At 38.5% G+C, this 20363-nt stretch overlaps 2 protein-coding genes across 9 annotated transcripts in view; one reads left to right on the forward strand and one right to left on the reverse strand.

Moving 5' to 3' along the window:
- The window catches only part of LOC144256522 (uncharacterized), a 140205-nt gene that overhangs the window by 97311 nt on the left and 22531 nt on the right, over positions 1 to 20363 (reverse strand). For 6 of the 8 annotated variants that reach the window (XR_013344116.1, XR_013344121.1, XR_013344118.1 and 3 more), the window contains 2 exons: positions 16969 to 17049; positions 15778 to 15994 (listed from right to left, as the gene is read on the reverse strand). The exons of the other annotated variants lie outside the window; for them this stretch is intronic. Coding sequence is in view for 1 of the 6 variants with exons in the window: in XM_077801571.1 (XP_077657697.1) it covers positions 15980 to 15994; positions 16969 to 17049 (96 nt within the window). In the remaining 5 variants the exon portion in view is untranslated. Of the gene's footprint in view, positions 1 to 15777; positions 15995 to 16968; positions 17050 to 20363 lie in introns of those variants that run through there. 8 annotated transcript variants of the gene reach the window in all.
- On the forward strand, positions 721 to 18936 carry Popdc3 (popeye domain cAMP effector 3). Its single transcript, XM_026389605.2, has 4 exons — positions 721 to 969; positions 15046 to 15770; positions 16718 to 16826; positions 18142 to 18936. Exons 2-4 carry the CDS (start codon positions 15286 to 15288, stop codon positions 18433 to 18435), a joined length of 888 nt encoding a protein of 295 aa, XP_026245390.1. The 5' UTR covers positions 721 to 969; positions 15046 to 15285; the 3' UTR covers positions 18436 to 18936.

A 20363-nucleotide genomic window follows, 5' to 3' on the forward strand; every position in this document is an offset into this window, starting at 1 on the left:
TAGTTCTAGTATCAATAAAAGGGACAATTTGTCATTCATTACTTCTGTGGTTATTCTGGGACTCAGAAGAGACACCGATTACTCAATAAATATTTGTTCCTGGAATTACTAATAGCAACATGGTTATATAAGATGAAAGCGAGCAAGAAGTAGTGGAGAAAAATCCTTGGATAAGCTGTGTTTTACTGACATCTCACCAACCACCACGTGGTTTGGTTACCCAAGCAAAAGCAAAACAAAACTTTGCTAATTTCCTAGAAAGAAAAAAAAGTACTTGATTATTGCTTTAAATTGCATGCATTCACTTATTATTTGAAATTTTCATCGTGTTTTCAATTTTTTTTTCTTTATCCATTGGTCTATGCCCTTTAATCATTTTTCTTAACCTATGAAACATAAATAACCATGCTCATTGATTTGGATGAAGAGGTAAACCTTCCTCTATCTTATACACCCATATATTCTCAGTCCCCCTCTGATCGTTTCCCTCTTCATTTTGCTTATGGAGTGCGTGGAATAGGAGGTGAGAGGGCAGAGACAGTGGCTTTTGGGTCTGCTACTTAGCTCCACTGCTCTCTGCGTAGTATAATAGCGAATTCTGGATTCATTTACACTTGGGGAAGGACGTCTTTGGAAACTTTGGTCTTCAGGGGTCACGAGACTCCCCAGCAATTTTGCACCCCAGGGGCCTCACGGCCAGCTCCAGAGAGGAGTTGGGGATGTCCGGCCGAGGCGCGGCCGCCACCCCCGCCCGCCCGGCTGCGACCCGGAGCGCGCGCCCGTGCCGGGCCCCCGCCCGCGCCGCGGTTCCGTTCCGAAGAGGGCTGCGGTCACTCTGAGCCCGGCGGCGGGGTAGACCACGCGGGGCGAGCGCTGAGGGCTTCCACCGACCAGCTGGCCCTGCGCACTCAGCTGGGAAACTTCTGCAGGTGCAAGGCCGGAGCTCCTCACAGGGCCGGAGAAGGACAGGTAAGGAGGAGCCCAGGGGTGCCGTGGCCTCCGCCTTCCGGAGCTGTCCGCACCCTAGCACCTCGCAACCGCTTCTGCAACTTTACGGGTGAGGCTTGGCTTGGCTTGGGCCCCTCCCGGGGGTGGGGGCTGCCAGGCCCCCCGACCACAGGGTGCGCAGGTGCTTTGCCTTCCTGCGTTCCAGCGCTGCCCGCCCACTCGCGCCACCTGAGAGCTCCGGGGTCCCCGTGGCGCGGCTCGCTGCTGCTCAGGGGTTGGGGTCAGCTGCTGCGGTTTCCGCCAGCGCTGGCCCGAAACGCGAATCATCTGCCCTAAGGGCTTCCAGGAGAATACTCCTTCTAAATCTCCCACAGGTCCCTCTTTTACCCCAGGCACTTTGGGTTCAAAGAAAAAGGACAAATGATTTGCAAGGGAGAAAAGCTGCCCAGAGGGGCCTGAAGGTCTGGGGTTTCACCTTGGGGAAGTCTTGCCACCACCCCGAGTTTCTTTTCCCCTGTCTGTAAACCAAGGCCCTGACTGGGATCAAGTGTTTCCAAATGGAGTTGGCACGAAGAAACTGCTCATCAAGAGAGCTCTGACTTGTTCTCTATACTTGAGGATCCCCCATGCCAAAAAGAAAGAAAAAAAAAAAATACGGAATTTGTAAACCACTAAATTTCCTCTTCACCAAAGTCTGTTACAGAGGCATAGTTTTGAGGGTCTACATTTTAGAAAGATTGAAGCCACAGAATAAAAATACAGTAAGAGGGTCAGGGTAAAGAATTAATTTAGCCAGGAGACATATGCAAAAAGTGAAAAATACTGTTTCTCAATTATTTAAAATTTTATTTAATCTATTGGGAAGTATATTTAGAAGACCACTTTTGAAGGTAATTTAAATTACTAAGCTTCCTTCCTGAATTTTCACTCTCATTCTTCCATCATTTCAAATTTGAAAGGCTGCAAATCGCAATTGAGTTTTATGGCAGCCTTAAAACATTATGGCTGCCTATTCACACTAAGTTTAGTGGCTGTTTTGCTTTTAGTGTTAAGGCTAGGGACTGTTGCATGGAAAAAAAAAACTGTCTTGTAATAGTATTGAAATTTGGTATTGTTCTTTATGGCATCAGAAAAACAAACAAGAACTACATGAACAAAAATTGGATCTCAGCTACTATATTTGCAAAATTAAGAGATCTACCTGATTCTAGATAAACTATGAAAAAATTTGTGTTTGTGTCTTCAAGAGTTGGGACCACAAACATTAATTGAAATGTAGGCTAAGATCATCTGTCCTCAAAATGTACATTTTTAAATGGGAGATATTTGATAGTTGAGTTTCTTTAGTCATATAGATAAGTCTCTTAAAATAGCTCAGTCAGGGGCTGGGGCTGTAGCTCAGTGGTAAAACACCTGCCTCACACTTGTGAGGCACTGGGTTCCATCCTCAGCACCACATAAAAATAAATAGATATTGTGTCCATCTACAACTAAAAAAAAAAAAAAAATAGCTGAATCATTGTACACCCAGTGCTTCTAAACAAGTAAAAATGTGTCATGGGAAACCAAAAATCTCTTAACCACTTACTACAGGACTGGCTTAAGGGTGTTGACACACTAGAGCATTCCTGCCTGCTTATTTTGAAACAGTCTGCAAGAAACATTAAGAATGTTATGAAGCCATTGCTACAGTATATAACAATATATAAGCAACATGGCAGGCAAGAAATTTCAAAACTGCTTTGGAAAATATCTGATAGATTTGCAAACCTGCAAATTGCAATTGAGGTTGTTTTGTAATTATGGTATTGGCCAACAGGGATTATGGGCTATACAGAATATTAATTTACCTGTAATAGAAGAGTCATGAATTTGATTTTTTTAAGAAAAAGGGAAAATATTTCTCTGAATAGTCATAGGAAAATATCTTGAAAGTTATAACAGGTATTTTCTAAAATAAATAACCCAAATTTGCTGGTTTATATCAGCAAATATATCTAGAGAATCCAAGGATTAATTTACAGACCTAAAATGAGACATGACACTTTGTGTTCTGTAACCCAACAATAACCTCCAGTGGCTCCCACACACTGACTTTGGCCAAGGAAGAAAGGAACTGTGGAACAGTACTAGAAGGACAAGCCACTGGCTAAACTTGAAGGAAAATCTGCATCTCTCTGAACCTTGTTTTCTATTCTGCACAGTGCTGATACCAGTTGAGCATCCCTAATCCAAGAATGTGAACTACAAAATGTTCCAAAATATGAAACTCTTTGACTGCCAGTAGGATGGTCAAAAAGTTGCAGATTTTAGAATATTTCTGATTGTGGATTTGGAGAGAAATAAGAATGCTCAACTGGTGTGTGTGTGTGTGTGTGTGTGTGTGTGTGTGTATACACACACACTAAACCTGAGATTTGAAACATTTCAAGTCCCAAGCATTGGTGATAAGGGATACTCAATAATATTTAGATTGTGGAGATGCCATGACTCCTAGGTAGTTTGCTGTAAGAGCTAGTGCCCTCACTTAGTAAGATTGCTTGTGCTTAGTAAGAGCACAGATAATCTTGGTTCTCTCTGCCCTCTTTAGAAGGTGTTTATTGACTGAATAAATTGTAGGCAGAATAGTAGGTTTCAATGTTTGCTTTTAATTTCAAAATTTTGATTGGAAAAATCTTGGTATTTTTTTGAATCTGGGTAATGGTTATATGGCATAATGAGTTTACTTTATACTATTTTGTGTATGTTTAAAATTATTAGAAAACAAAATTTAAGTGAATCTGAAAAGAGCACATTATAAGAAACCTTTCTAATTCAGCATTTTATTTGAAATTATGATTTTCTTATTAGTATATGTATCTTGGGTATTTATTTATTTTTTATTTGGGGTATTTAAATGTGGGTAAGCACTAATTATAAATAGGGAGTGGGTAGGATAAGAATGGTATGGAGAAAAGAATCCATGGTGATCATCAATTATTTTGTGAAATCTACCATGAAATGATCTAAAGAAATATGACAAAGTTGATATTTGTTAGTTCTGGTTCTTCCATTCATGGATTTTTATTGTACTATTTGAAATTTTTATATTTAAAAATTTTCCAATGTAAAGTCCCCTTATTGTTTTCTAATATCATTATAAAGAATGGAAATAATGCAGATACTGTTTATGAAAAGAAAAAAGTAAAAATAGTGTCACTATCCAGAAATACTCGTCTTTAACTTTAAAGGAAAATCATTCTATGTCTATGCATTTATACAAACAAGATATGTTGAAAAAAAGACAGAAATACTTTACAAAAAAGTAGGATTATTAAATAAACTGTCTCCCTACTTTGCATTCCTTTATAACAAACTGTAGCCTAATTTTGTGTTTAAAGAAGCAAAACCTTATATAAAAGTGTATTTTTTGGTAACAAACAGCCAAGTTTCAGTCAATCATAGGTAGTCAACTCATCATACCACGACTGTGGCCAGTCAAGTGATTTCTTCCTTTACTTTGGCTCCCTGTTAGGCTATGAAATTTTGCTACTTATGCTACTGGGTAGAAATCTGTGAATCTCTTCTGGTCCTAAATTCTGCCTGATTCATGGATAATTTTTTGTTCAAATAAACTCAATTTGTCTCAAGTTTTTCTTTTCACAGAATAATAATGGAGTTGCTTTCTAAATAAAAATGTTATGATACAAAGAAAAAACTGTAGTGAAAATGGAGAAATTGGTGAACTTATCATCAGTATTCCTCCATACTAAGAGATAACAAGTCCTAAACAAATCTTCCAGATTAAAAGGCTTCTGGATACTCCTCAAGATCAGACTGTTTAAAACATGTACTGGTTTGGACAGTCAGTGGCTTCCTGTTAGAAAAGACAAAGCGCTGGCACTTTTAATCTATCCCTCCCATACTTTCACTCCTCCTATCCCAATTTTGTTTCATGTATTTATGTTTTCATCTTGTCAGGATCCATAACATTTGTACTGTTTTACAAGCCTCATTTCAGACATTTTTAAAATTATTTTTAGTTTTATAACTAAATAGAATCACAGCTATTTACTGGTCCTTTTTTTACAATGGTGTCTTACATATCAACTTTTAAATTTTGATTCATATATCCATGGCTAGATTTTGGCACCATTCTGTGTGTGTGTGTGTGTGTGTGTGTGTGTGCTCACATGAGTGTTTAAAAAAGGGCTCATTTTCAGTGTCTTGTTATGGTTGGAATGTATCTTTTATTCCTATATTTGAATCATTGTTTGGCTAGTTGTAACATTGTCCAGCCACAGACTCCTAACCTCTGAATTATATAGCCTGTGCTCCATTTGCTTTTGGTATCTAATGTAGCTGTAAAGAAGTCTAAGGTCAGCATCTGGATTTTCCCCTCTGCAAATGACTTGCTTAATTTCACAACTTGGCTACTCTACATCATGGTTAAGTTCTGCATTATTTTTTTCATGGAACTTGTTACATCCTTTCTATAGGAATAATCTGTTCCTAATTTCAAGATGATTTTATTCCTTATATTTTTTTCTTTCCATTTTGTAATTTTCTACTTCAAAGATACCAGTAATTTTTACATCTTATCTTTGTCCTCCATATCATTTATGGTCTGCATTTATTTCTCTAGAATGATTGTCTAATGATTAAAAATGTAACTCATAGCTGGGCACAGTGGCACACGCTTATAATCCCAGCAGCTCGGGAGGCTGAGGCAGGAGAATCTTGAGTTCAAAGCCAGCCTCCGCAACTGCGAGGCACTAAGCAATTCAGTGAGACCCTGTCTCTAAACAATATACAAAACAGGGCTGCCAACGTGGCTCAATAGTCCAGTGCCCCTGAGTTCAATCTCAAGTACCAAAACAAACAAACAAACAAATAAAATGTAACTCATGCCAGGGTGGTGCTGCATGCCTGTAATTCCAGCAGCTCCGGAGGCTAAAGCAGGAGGATCTCAATTTCAAGGCCTGCCTCAGCAACTTAGCAAGACCCTGTCTCAAAATAAAATATAAAAAAGGACTAGAGATGTGGCTCAGTAGTTAAGCGGCCCTGGGTTCAATCCCTAATACCCACCCACCCCAAAATTATAACTCATTGCTGGGCCCAGTGGCCCACACCTTCGATCCATACCCTGTCTCAAAATAAAAATGAAAAGTGTGGGGGAATATGTAGCTCAAGGGTAATGCACCCCTGGGTTCAATCCCTAGTACCCCAAAAGGAAAAAAATAATTCATTCATTCATAAACAAAAATGTAGCATGGCATAAACAACAATAGGCCAGGAATGAAGATGTCAGGGCATCTTCTGACTTGGGCAAGTCTTTCATACAGACTTCCATGAAGAGGTTTCCTTGCTTGAAACAGGAAAAAATACTGCACAGCTGCCACTACCTCCCCAAGTCCCCAGGATCTGCACAGCTAAGAAACCACATAGATTGAGCACTTCATGCATGCAAGTCCTGACAGTTACTGCTCAACAGATGCTGGTTGTTATTACTTAATATTTTCCTCTCCATTCAAGATCAGGGATGGATGATGTTAAAAACCAAGCTCCAAACACATGTTACATTATAATTGTTCTGGAAGCCATGGTGCATGAATGATAGATAGTTCCTGTTTCCTCTGTTACAAAGGGAAATTTAATCTCCACGAAAAAAGAGATAAACAAATATTCTTTTAAACCTTCTGTTTGGAATTTTATCTTATTGTAGAAGCTAAGCTTTGTTTTCTGTTCCTTGTGTTCATTTTCAAATTTAAATGAAATCTTAGAAACTCAAGGAAACCCATCAACTAATGCATTATCTTTGACCAATGCCTAGTCAGATAGGAAAGGAAATTGAATATAAAGATTTTGATTTCACTGTGGGGGAAAATAATTCCTGAAAAAAGAACTTTTGTTTGGGAATGAGAAAGATAACCATAAACAGATGTAAATGTAGTTATTTTAGTCTAGATTTATTTCACCTGATACAGATCTTAGCAGCTGAGTTCTCAAGACTACATGCAGAATGGCAGTTTGCAGCCAGAGTTGGCCTCTGAAGTTTTGTCTGCTTAGCACTAGCTCTTAACAGTATTATTTACCAGCATTTTAAAATCAGGAGATTGCCAATAAACTCTGGATTTCTGGCTTTTCTTGCACAACCAGATGATCTTTTAACACTGGGCTCACCACAGTCAGCTAGGGCTAAGGACGGACTGGTACCTTGGATGGAGTATACACAGTTCAGGTGGATTTCCTTTTACCAGGCTTCACTCATTTATGTGGGCTGCCGTTGTCTAGGAACCATTAGTGTGTCCCCTGGTGATGACAGCATACTCTATTCCTTATCTCAAGGATGTAAACTGAGGTCCAGAGGTTAAAACCAGGAATAGAGCCCAGGTCCTCTGTGTCCAGTTCTGTACTTTAACTGCATCATGCTCCCCTCCTTCTTGACCACTTCAGACTAACTCAATAAAAAGGTCTTGTGATTTTTTCCTGTCAGTGTATTATTGACAGCCGATGCCAAAGACTGATTTCCGTGTAACCAAAGACATCTAATGAGCAAAGAAATATTTTACTATTATGTATTAATATTCATCACAGTCTTTGTGGAACTAACAAAATTGTAAAGCTACAGATGTATCATAGCAGGAATTGTTGACAGATATAGTAAATATTCACCATTAAAATATGCAACAAGACAAGAATTAAAAGGTCAATGTGCTAATAAAATATTTTCATAGGCTAATTTAATAAAAGGGTAAGTCTGATTGTTTTTTAATGAAACACTTCAATTATTTAATGAAATTTATATGTGAAGATTTTTTCAGTGTCATGTAACTTATGTCTTAATACTTAAACCCATACGAGAATGATAGTTTTTTTGTGGTGAGTAGAAGAATTTCAGTATACCCTTTAGGCAAAATGAGTTTTGTTACTAAGGATTTAGAAAGAAAAACAATACTACCTATGTGTTAGTTTATACCTCAATAAACCTATTCTTTGTTATCCAAAATGATATATATCAATACAATGTGCTTCTCCAGTGATGTTTGAGGGGATTGAGGATGTTTTTAGTCTCTGATGCAAACTATAAAAGACAAGCTTGTTTGCTTTCTGACTTTTAAGACATTAGACTGTCTTTTAAACAGTAGCACTTATTTAAAATTTAGTAATCAACAACTGACTTTAAATGAGTTTTAAGTAGTTTATTTTCATATAAGATATACTTTTAGCTATATAAGATAGTATATGTAACATAGACCACATAATCTGGAAACCGGACTTGAATAGTGTCAACATATGAATTTCATCAAAATGCAACTTCCCTGAGAGCAGGCAGGGGATTTGAATCATTGACATATTGACTGATAATATTTTACTGCCATTTTGACTGTTAATGATACAGTCAGTTATGTTACACTGCATATTTTGAAGACAGGCATTGTTCTGACACAGCTGATGTATTAGAAAACAGTTTGAGCATACTGCAAACTTAATGTTTGTTTGTGTATGATTGACTCCATTAGACAGGGTGTGTGCATTGAACTGACAACATCTGAACTTGGCCATGGAGGAATACTAAATGCAAACCCACAGCTTAGACATCTGCAAGCTATCTTGGTTCTCTGTGCATTATCCTCCCAGTCATCTTTGCTACTCTTTCATACCTATGAACTTTCCTATATAAAAGAAAAAAAAAACACATTCATTCATCACTCTAGTATTCCTATGCATCTTGGTTCAAAAATGTCAAATAGTGCATGTAAAAGGGAAAGCTTTAATATTGAGGAGAAGCTGGAAATAACTGAGCATTTTGAAAGAATCAAGAGAATATGTGTTATCTCTTGAGCATCAAGAACAAGGAAATAATTCACATGGAAGATTATCAGAGACAACACCACAAAAAGAAAAAGGTAAATGGCTGGAATAACTTTAGGTACTACAAAGATAGATTTTTTTAAAAAAAAAGCTTAAAGAAAGAGATTGTTGGGTATGTGGATTGAGTACTAAACTGTGGACAATCTTTCTTATGATGGGAGAGAAAGCACCAGCCCTAGATGAATACCTTATAAAGAAATGACCACAACTGCAGAAATGATCTTTTCAGGCCTAGCTCTGGCTGTTACTGTGTTGGTGGTTTCAAACTCCACAAGATGTCAAATGATAAAACAAAAGAATTCCCAGAGACAATACAGAAGGTAACCGAAGAAGGCTACCTACTGCATCAAAATTTCAATTTTGATGGAACAGGTATCTACTATAAAGGCATACCTCAAGGACCTATACTTCAAAGGTTAAAAAAAAAAAGATGCCCCAGAATTTCAGGATGTGAGATAGAACAGATTGTTATTCCTTCTTCCACCACTTCCCAATAATTTACAAACTTCAACCCTTCCCATGCCACTTCCCTAAGCAAACTGCTAGTCCTTTAAAGGTCGGATGTCATGTTTGTACTATTATTTTTATTAAATTCCTGTCTTTTAAAAATATACCACTGATGAAGATTTCTAGTATTATATTTCTCACTCCATTTTTCTCATAAACCCTTTTGTTTTTATTGGAGTTTTGCATACTGCAGTGATTTTGGGGGAAATCACAAATGTGTTAGCAGAACTGACTCTAGGCAATTAAAAATAACACAAAATTGCTAAGTGTCACTATTGAGAGAATAAGGGTGATACCTGCTCATGGCATTCCATGTACCAAAGATGCCTTGTTGGGACTAAGGGTCAAAAGTACCTCCCCTGACCCAGGTTATTTACCCAGCAAAAAGATAAAGAAAATATTATATAGCCAACTAGCTAGCATATATTGTCTTGTTGGAGCTGTTTTCCAGGAAGAACTTGAGAACCTAAACAGAAAAAGTTGAGTGGAATCACACAATTTGAAGAATTATAGACTTATTTGTTTAGAGTTAAACTGTATTTTGAGTGTCAGTCTCTGGATGTGTGTGAAACATCAAGTATTTGTCCTATCTGTAACGTAGATCATTAGTTTAGTGAACAGCCTCAAGCATAGTGAGAGGTCATAACTGTATGTGTGTGTGACTAGTCTTCTGTTGCTGTGTAAAAGCACCACACACATAGTGGCTTAAAGCAACACACATTTATTATCTCAGTTTCAGGGAATCAGGGTTCAGGTACTGTTAAACTGGATCCTCTGCCCAGCCCCTCACAACCCTATAATCAAGGTGTCAGACACATGTCTTGTTCTCATTTGGAGCTTGGGGGTTCTCTTCCAAACTTTCAGATGGTTATAGGCTAAGGTTCTGGTTATCTTGGAAGTTACCCTGGTGGTTGGGAATTTTTTTTCAGATCACAGAGGCTGCCTGCAGTTCCTTTCCTCAGGGACCCCATGAACAGTTCATAAGTGGATGTTTACCTTCTTCCAGGACAGCAGGAGCACATCTCTGATTTCTAGTCCTTCTCCAGTCTTATGTGGAGTCCTCCATAATCTAACATCATCATGGGAATGACTATTCTGTCACCATTTGCCACATAATGTTCCCTAAATAAAGGAACATCTATCCCATCCCATACACAAGTATTGCCCACCTTGGAAGGAATTATACAGGGCATATCCACCTCGTGTGGTGATGGGGATGAAGGAATCTTGAGGGCCATCTTAGAATTCTTCCTACTATAGTGTGTGCTAAATTAAGAGATTAATCGTGGTTGGAGATAATAAAATGTGATATCAACTGAGACGCAAGAATTGGAAAAGTCCAGCATAGCCTATGGATATGCTTTGTGAAAGTGTCAAGGAGACTCCAGGCTCTCATGGTTAGGAGGATAGAAGGCATGCTGCAGCCATAGGACCAGTGGTGCATGAGGAATCTCCATGCATTCTGTGGAAGCACAAGCTGGTGTGGACCCTCTGGAATCCAGAAGGATACAGTCCAATTGCCTGTATAAAAATTATGGGATTGTGTGGTATTTTCAATGTATACTGGAGGTGTCACTGGAAGATGAGATGAGAAAATTGAATCAAGTAACATAATTGCTCGGGAAAATGGAACTCTCCTAAGGCAAAAGGAGGAAGCGTGCTTCCCCTGGTAGGGTAAAGGGGCTAAGAGCTTTAGGGGGTTGGCCAACCAAAAGGCATCAACCAGATGGTAACATCTATGCCTTGGGTAACATCTTACTGACTGTGGCATCTGAATATTGTAGCCAATATCATTTACATTTATATCAACTCTGTTCATAATCTTGGATAATTTATTTATACATGGATGCCTTATACATATGCACTCAAGCAGACCTGGATGGAATGTGACCTTGAACAACTTATTTACCTTCTCTGAATTTCAATTTTCTCATCTGTAAAATGCAGATTATAGTACCTTCCTCCTGGGATTGTTAAATGAGATAACTTTTAAAATATGTCTTACACATAGTTGCTGAGTAAATGTACCATCTCAGGGATAAATAGAAAAAAAAAGAGCTTAAAAAAATGAGAATTTAGCATATGGGACACATACCAAAGTTGGGATCTGATTCTAATTAATGAGTAGAATATTGATGGAATTTTGAGCTTGTGGGTTGCCTAGCAACCAAAACTAACTCAATACGACTGGCTTCCAGAGTTGTTGTTTTTAATCAAAGCAGTAATTAAACTGCTCTTAAGAAGCTCAAGGTCATAAGCAGACAAAAGGATTCCCCTGTGAATTTGGAGTTGTGCCAGACATTTTGAAAAAGTGATGCTCCAACTCTTCAGAGTGTTTGTGCTGAAATATCTCAGATGTTGGCATCTTCCTCACTTCTGCGCCCCTGGGAGACAGAAAATGTTAGGACATCCCATGATAAAGAGGGATAGAGAAGGCAGAGTGCTTGCCTTCCTTTCCCAGAGTATTCAATCAACATTCATGGAGTGCCAGGGGTCAGGCATACTAGAACATTTTTCTTTGCCCTTGCTTCCCTTTAGAATTTAAGCATCAAAGGGAGGAATCAGTCAATGTTTAACAATACAGCAGATTATTTCATGAGTGGTTGTGTCTCCAGTATTCTGAGCATTATGGAATGAGAAGTACAGCAGGTATAGCAGGTCTTAAATATTCACTGTTCGGGTTTTTATTTTCTTGGCAAACCAGTCCTTCCCACTTGGGTTTCCCAACACATTTGTACTACTTGACTCAGAGCCTTATTGAGTGGCGACTTGGCCTGTTGGAAAGGGCATGAAGTTGGCTGGAAGGGGACTTGTGCCCCAGACCTCAAGTGTGACTTTTACCTGAAGCCAGTGACTTCACCGATCTGTGCCCCGCTTTTCTCATTTGTAGCCTGGGCATTATGGTTCCGATTCTGCCTCCTTCGGTCAATGGGAGTGATGCCATGAGATAATAAATGTAAAAGTTTTGAATAGATAAATGCAATGTCTGAGCTAATTTGATCAATTCATCACAGGGTTTTATATTGCCTATCATGGAGCATCCTTTATCTTCGACATTTTTCGATTCCTTTTATGATTCACAGTTTTACAACTTAAAGAGGGGAAAAATAAAAAAGCCTAGGAGCTGGGAACTCTTGTGTTAACTTGCCCTGAATTTTGTCTCCATCATTTGTAGCCCAGTGTACTCACTTCTTTTGCAGGGAAGGCCAACTTTATTGCTTAGGGAAGAAATACACTGGGCCACTGGGGCATTTCAGCATTTATTTACGCACAAACATGACTTAAGGCCTGAGGGCCTTTAAGGCAGGCAGCTGGTTGATGAATCATCTTCAACATTCACATAGCGCTGCTGGCACAGATCAGAGGAATGCTCCTGCTCATCACCTGCCCCTGTCAGTTCTTCCTCCTCCAATAAAGTACATCTGTTTTGGTGACTGAATAAAAACACACCAAGTGGAGAAAGGCTGGTGGAGTAATTTAATCAGGCAAGTCAGCACGCTTGAGCAATAGTGTCAAGGATAGAAAGATGTCTGGTCACAGCTTAATGAAACAGAAGTAGACAGGGAAGGAAGCACAGTTCCTCTTATAATCATACAGGGTCACATTTCTGGAATGTAGGGGACCCAATTTCTCCGACCCATCAAAATTTTTAAGGGGGCAAGATTCCTGTAAGTATCCTTCTGAATCGCTGCAAACATTTCCCATGGCCTTTCTCTGTTAGCAGCAGTTTAACATTTCATCGAGGATTATAAATTTTTAAGGAAGTTCAAACCAAAGTTCAGAGCTCCACTGGCCATTCTTTTTAATATTGGCTTTCCTGGCTATGCTTGGTATGCTGAAGAACTGATTGATTTTAAATACTCTAGTTTTCAAAAGTAAAACAGCAGGGACACTGACATTTGCAGACTGGTATTTTGCAGTTCTCACTACTCTTTGCGTCTTTTAAAAACTTTTCTTTGTTGTGACAATCCAGTAGTGTAGATTTTTGTATTTTGTTTAAAAGAGGAGACATCGAACATGCTCAGGATGCTGGTCTGCCTTGAATCTTATGGTCTCACAGATTGAGTAGGGTGGGGGAGAGAATAATGAGGGATCTTCAGAATGCTTGAAATGTATTTGAAAACAAGTAAAAATAAAAATATGACTGTAAGTTGTAGGTCTGAGTAATTTTTCCCTCCTCCCCTCCCTTTCTTTCTGCTTTCCTCTTCCTTTCTTTTCTGATTTACCTGGAAGTGTTCTTAAGTTCATCATTTCCTGATGCAAAGAATCACTGACCAAAAAGAAAAAAACAGCAGCTGCAACACCAGGCGCTTCATTCTGCCTGTTTCTAGTTCTGTTGGTGAGGACACAGCTCCTTTTTACTCCAACGAAGTCATTTCACCTCTACTCTGCACTCTACTTCCCTCCCCCTGCCACACACCCCTGGGGACAGGATCTGTGCTATCTGATACTCCATGGACAAGTGTTCTAGAAATTTATTTCAGAAATAAAATGCTAAATATAGCACACAAGTTCAAGACTTTTGAATGTTTCTGTGTTTTTAAAAAGTCCATCTAATGAATGCTTTACTCTGAAACCGTTTACTGTTAGGAAATCTGGTGGCAAATAATACATATATCCTGTAGTTCTGTCATCATGGCTAATTCTTTCCTGACTCAGATCACATATTAGCATTTTTACCATATGGCTGAAAGGGTAGAGAATATATGTGTGAGAAGCAGAGTCGGAAACATTTTTGACCATCTGGTAAATAAATGTGTAAGTAGCAGGAATATTAATATTTATTTAGTTATATGGATGCAATCATTAACCTGAAATAACCACTAATACAGCAAAATAATACTAAATTTATATTTCTCAAATAATTTCAATCTAATTTACTAAATATTTTCATGGTCTATTATGTGTTCTAAAAATCTGAGTCCTCATTTTGTGTTTTTTATGATGATTGACTTAGTAGGGCTCCTACTATACAGTGCCAAATTTAAAACATCTTTTGGGAGAAGCTACATGATGAGATCCAACACAGGGGCACCAGTGCTAAAGTTCTGCTCTGCCACTGACCGCTGTGTGTGGCCTCAGATAAACTACAAGTTCTCTCTGAGCCTGAAGTTCTTCATGTCTAAAGAGTAAAAATCAGCATCAGACAGCATCCCTCAAAGGGCCTTTGAGGGGGCTGGGGTTGGGGTTGCGGTTCCATAGTAGAGCGCTTGCCTAGTATGCGTGAGGCACTGGGTTTGGTCCCCAGCACCACATTCAAAAAAAAAAAAAAAAAACTAAATAAACAAAATAAAGATATTGTGTGTCAATCTACAACTAAAAATATTTTTAAAGGGTGTGGGGCATGGAGGACCCTGTATTCGTGCATCAGAATCACATAGGGAGCTTGTTCAAAATACAGACACCTGGGCCCCACCCTCAGCAATTCTGCATGTCTGGAGGCAGTCTGTGAGTCTGTGATTTTAGTCCCAAGTGATTCTGAGTAGACTGAACAACTGCTATTGCTACAAGCTGATTACAGAGCACTTAGCTCCACTGAAAAATATGAGGCTAATTCTAATAAATATGTTTTTATATGATAAAAATTTAATTAACACTTAGCAGCATTTGTGCTTAAAATATTCTAACTGTAGAAAACAGGAGGTCAACTTACATAAGTAGTACTGTTGATTCATTAAATATAGTACCTCTCCATTCTTTTTAATTAGATCTTTTATCCTTTTTTCTCTTGCACAGAAAATAGCAAAGTATTCGTGGACTAGTCTAAATCAGGAGCCCAGATGAACTTGAAGAAATTCACCTGGGATTCTTAGTTTTTCAAGATCCACACCCACCAAACCTTAATCACTGTCAGCTCCAGTGTCCAGGCTCCCTCTGGTTTTGTGAAGACTCTGATAATGGAAAAGCAAAGGACTTAATTTGTTGCTTCAGTATCATCTAAAGTCAACTGAAAAGTGAACCAGCCAAAGCACAGCCATGGAAAAGAATTCAAGTTTATGGAAGAACCTGATAGATGAACATCCAGTCTGCACAACCTGGAAGCAAGAGGCCGAAGGAGCCATTTATCATCTTGCCAGTATTTTATTTGTAGTAGGTTTCATGGGTGGCAGTGGATTCTTTGGGCTCCTTTATGTCTTCAGTTTGCTGGGGCTGGGTTTTCTATGCTCCGCGGTCTGGGCATGGGTAGATGTCTGTGCTGCCGACATATTTTCCTGGAATTTTGTACTGTTTGTCATCTGCTTCATGCAATTTGTTCATATTGCATATCAAGTTCGCAGCATAACCTTTGCCCGAGAATTCCAGGTGTTGTACAGCTCCCTTTTCCAGCCCCTGGGGATCTCTTTGCCCGTCTTCAGAACGATTGCTTTGAGCTCTGAAGTGGTTACTTTGGAAAAGGAGCACTGTTATGCCATGCAGGGGAAAACCTCCATTGATAAACTCTCCCTGCTTGTTTCAGGAAGGTTTGTACCCTTGGTGCTTGCATGTCTTTCCTCTGTATGAATTATCTATCTGTGTTTCTTTGCACTACATTTCTCCATTGTGCCATAGTCCTGGGTGGCATTTTGCACCCAGAGGCTTGGGAAAGTCTTTTGAGACGTGAAGCCTAGATGTAAGCTTTGTTTATTTGAAGCAGTACGTGATCCAGAGGCTTACTCTTTCACCTTAGAAGTCAAATGATGTGAATCTTAAAAACAAAACGATGAATATAGTTATTTGAATACAATATTGGTTTCAGATCTGATCACTGCAAGTCAAAAAAGAGGATGATGCCTCCTTGAATTAATAGAATATTTATGTTTTTAAAATACTTATTTAAAGGTATTTAAATAGACTCTTTGCTAGGGTAATCTTTTAAATAACAGAGAACTTTTGTTTTTGTAATTATCTAATTTATTCAGTAAGTTCTTGCAATTGCCCACTTGTTAGAAAATAGGAGAACTTCAAGAATATATATAGTAATATAAACTTTGAAAAGCTTTGGGGAGGAAATAATAATGTGTTTATTCATATTTGAAAAGGTCAAAACTTTAGTTTACAGAGGTATTTATGGCAGAACACCATGATGCTCTTAAATGTTCTACTTAATTTAAAATCTGACTGAGGGCATCAAAACTTGTCAACATATACTGTACACAAACAAATGGACACAAACCATAAGGGTGCAACTTGATAAACTTTCTGGTGGATTTCACTCCATATTCCAGGTTCCCAAGGGAAGAACATCACTATGTGAATTTTACAGGATATTGTGTCACTTACTGTGATGCATGAATTTTGTATTTTTCCCTTCAAAATTCTAAAGGACAAAAAAGTCACCAGAGATCTGAAGCACATTTCTCCATCCTCCTACCCCTAGTGATGTGTTCACTTTCTCCTTCCTTCAAATGTCGTTCTTATGCTTTGGTAGGATCAGAGTGACAGTTGATGGGGAGTTTCTGCACTACATTTACCCCTTTCAGTTCCTGGACTCTCCTGAGTGGGACTCACTGAGACCCACAGAGGAAGGCACTTTTCAGGTAAGGGACACAGACCACACCGTTAATGCTTCTCTCCAAACAGATCAACAGTGTCTGCTTAAAAATAAGTAAACAAACAAGTAGAACAACAGAAAACACAAGAATAATTATATTTAACTTTGGGATGTACTTTGCAACCTACATGAATTCCCAATTCTGTTTGACTCCTGCTGATTAATGCCGCCCGCCATACAGGTCCAGCAACAAGGAAAATAGATGTTCCCTAAGACAGAAAGGAACCATGATAAATATTCTTTTTTTTTTTTTTTAAAGAGAGAGAGAGAGAAAGAGAGAGAGAGTTTTAATATTTATTTTTTAGTTATCGGCGGACACAACATCTTTGTATGTGGTGCTGAGGATCGAACCCTGGCTGCACGCATGCCAGGCGAGCGTACTACCGCTTGAGCCACATCCCCAGCCCAATGATAAATATTCTTAAGCTTTCCTTTGTATAACTGCATATTTAGGAATTAAAATATAATTAATTGAAACTATGTAATGTTTTGAACGACCAACAATAATAAATAAATAAATAAATAAATAAATAAATAAAATAAAAATAAAAATAATAAAAAAATTAAAAAAAAAATAATTAATTGAGATTTGACTATAGCCTAAAAATTGCCAGTGTGACAATTTAGAAAACAGCAAGAACAAAAAACTGTACTGATGACAAAATAAATGTTTTAAAAATTTAAGATGCTGATGAACTTGAGATATCTTCTAGCATCAAAGTGCTTATTGTTACTATTGTGCCATCACATAGCAGTAGTTTTGAAAGATAATCATTTTGGTGGGTTCCATTTATTATGTTATACTTTCTTCCTATGGATTGATAATACATATGCATGCATGTAAATACAAATTAATATACATATGCAAAATAGTTATATAAATTGTATACAACAGAACTATAAATTTTGTACTACAGAAACTCAGGGTTAAATGTCTACAGTCTTCAGAATTGATGTGGATTTACTTCCCTAACAATAGCCAACTTTATGTTTATAATATCAATTAGATCTGCCTTCAATAAAATGCAAAATATAAATCCCCAAACTTGGAAAAATAGGTAAGCTGGAGATGAACACAACATCATAAATATTCATATTATAAATTATGTATATCATAATAAGTTATATGGTTTTCTTTTTCTATTTTTTACAATATTTTTTTACAAATATTGCGTGTTAGTGGGATTATTTTAACCTAAAGAAGATATCAAGTCAGACTCCCTCAAACTTTGGAGCAGAAAAAATGTGATTTGGTTTCTTGTTTCCTAATCTTTGTTTACATGTGGTCTTATGTTTTTTAGGTAACCCTCACAGCAGAAACTGATTGTCGATATGTGACCTGGAGAAGAAAGAAATTATATTTGCTCTTTGCTCAGCATCGTTACATCTCCCGCCTGTTTTCGGTTTTAATTGGCAGTGACATTGCAGATAAACTCTATGCCTTGAATGACAGGGTGTATGTAGGAAAAAGATACCACTATGACATTCGGTTACCCAACTACTATCACATGTCAAGTCCACAAATGTCGCGATTGCCACTGACAGAACAGTTTCGGAATTCCAGGGAAACGGTAATGAATGACATCAAAGTCTGAAGTTTTCTAACTACTAAAAAGACTCTTCATCATTCCCCAAATAAAATAGCAAAATAAAGTAAATTGAGCTCACTGATATTTTTATAAAACGAATTCAGAGGCAAGAGGACACTACCAACTGTTTCAGTCATCTCAACTTTTGTGTTGTGAATAAATTTTACAAATTGTTCTTGTATTTCTTATTGTTACCATTGGGGGAAGGCAATGCATAACTGTGGGAAGTTTGCCCTTTTCTGCATCAGAACTGGGAGAATGTAAATTGCACATTCTTCATCATCTTGCCCCGTTGACTTAGGCATTGCTTCTCAAGCAGCTGCCTAGGAGTTCCCACAGCATCACTGCAGGTTGCCAATGCCCCATAATCATTTCCAGAATTCACTCTTTGGCTACAATCTCTGATGAAAGCAAGATGTATTACCATGGTGAGCAGCAATTATTTATTTTACATGTGAAGTTAATTGATATGCCTAAAAACTAGAATAAATTCGAAAGATAACAATATGCCAAACTTGAAGACTATTTTCTTGCTACAAATGAGTCCGAAGCTTAATCTTTATAATACCATTTAAAAAGAAGCATTACACAGGAAATAAAACTACATAATAATTACTGAATTTAAAAGACTGCCTATAAACAAATAGTGAAAATGTTGCGCAGCATTTCAATTTCAAATGTTCGGCTGAAAGGTCAAGTGTCAGTGGTTTGACTAGACAAAGCCTCATGGTGAATACTCAGCCCACCACATGCCCCCAGGAGTCTGCCTTACACCATTCCTACGGTCTGGTGAAGAAGATGTTGAGAAAGAGACACATCCTGACTTGTAGCTCTGGTCTCTGTCTCTGAAATTGATGTGCAGGCTATTTTGATAAAAAGATACACGTTTAATAAGTAGGTATTGGACACTTTCTATGGCTTCAGTACAGACCTGGGCACTGAGTGTACATCCAGTAACAGATGGGATCCGTTCCTCATGGAGCTTACATTCTGAGGGTGAGGGAGAAGATAATAAATCAGAAAAGCCCAGGGTTAGGAAATGATAGTGGCCGTGAAGAAAGATAAATCAGAGAAGGTGGATAGGAAAGAGCACTGCCATTTTACCAGAGTGTTCAAGGAAGGTGTTGCAGCCAGCTTTTTCACTGCTTTGACCAAAGGATCTTTCAAGAACAATTAGAGGAGGGAAAGTTTATTTGAGGGCTTCACAGTTTAAGAGGTCTCAGTCCACAGACAGCTCCATTTCTCAGGGCTCGAGATAAGGCAGAACATCATGGCAAGAAGAGTGTGGTGGAGGGAAGCAGCTCAATACACCACATCAAGAAACAGAGAAAGAGAACTCTGTTTATATATACCCCCAAAGGCACACTCCCAGGCCCCACCTCCTCCAGCCACACCCTACCTGCCTACAGTTACCACCCAGTTCATCCCTACCAGGGGATTAATTCACTGATTGGGATAAGGCTCTCATAACCCCATCATTTCACCTCTCAACCGTCTTGCATCATCTCATGATCTTTTGGAGGACACCTCACATCTAAACCCTAAGAAGGCCTTAGCAAGAAGGTAATGTCTGAACAAGGATCTGAAGGAGGCAAAGGAACATTCCATGCAGACACCTGGGGGACAACAATCAGGGCAGAGGGAACAGCATGTGAGAAGGCCCTCAGAGCATAACAGACTTGTTCCAGGACTGGTTGGAAGGCAAGCAAGATGGCAGCAGAGTAGATACAAGGGATTGAGCAAGAAGTAACTACAGGCATATTGGGTAAGGCCTAATAAGTCATGCAGGCATTTAGACTTCAGAGAGTGACCAGAGCCATTGTGAGGTTTAAAATAGAAGAGTGATGTGATATGGCCTGGTTTATAGGAGGACTCTGGCTAGCCTGTGAAGAACTGGTTGGGAACAGGCAGGGCAACAGTGGACTTGGAAAGAA

The sequence above is a fragment of the Urocitellus parryii genome, chromosome 8 (assembly GCF_045843805.1).
Source record: "Urocitellus parryii isolate mUroPar1 chromosome 8, mUroPar1.hap1, whole genome shotgun sequence".
NCBI classification, from domain to species: domain Eukaryota; kingdom Metazoa; phylum Chordata; class Mammalia; order Rodentia; family Sciuridae; genus Urocitellus; species Urocitellus parryii.

Excerpts from the sequence above, each read along its gene's own strand:
- Popdc3 (XM_026389605.2), top strand. The coding sequence starts at position 15,286 with ATGGAAAAGAATTCAAGTTTATGGAAGAACCTGATAGATGAACATCCA. Across the intron at positions 15,771-16,717 it reads TCCCTGCTTGTTTCAGGAAG|GATCAGAGTGACAGTTGATG; the intron begins GTTTGTACCCTT and ends ATGCTTTGGTAG. Across the intron at positions 16,827-18,141 it reads CAGAGGAAGGCACTTTTCAG|GTAACCCTCACAGCAGAAAC; the intron begins GTAAGGGACACA and ends TATGTTTTTTAG.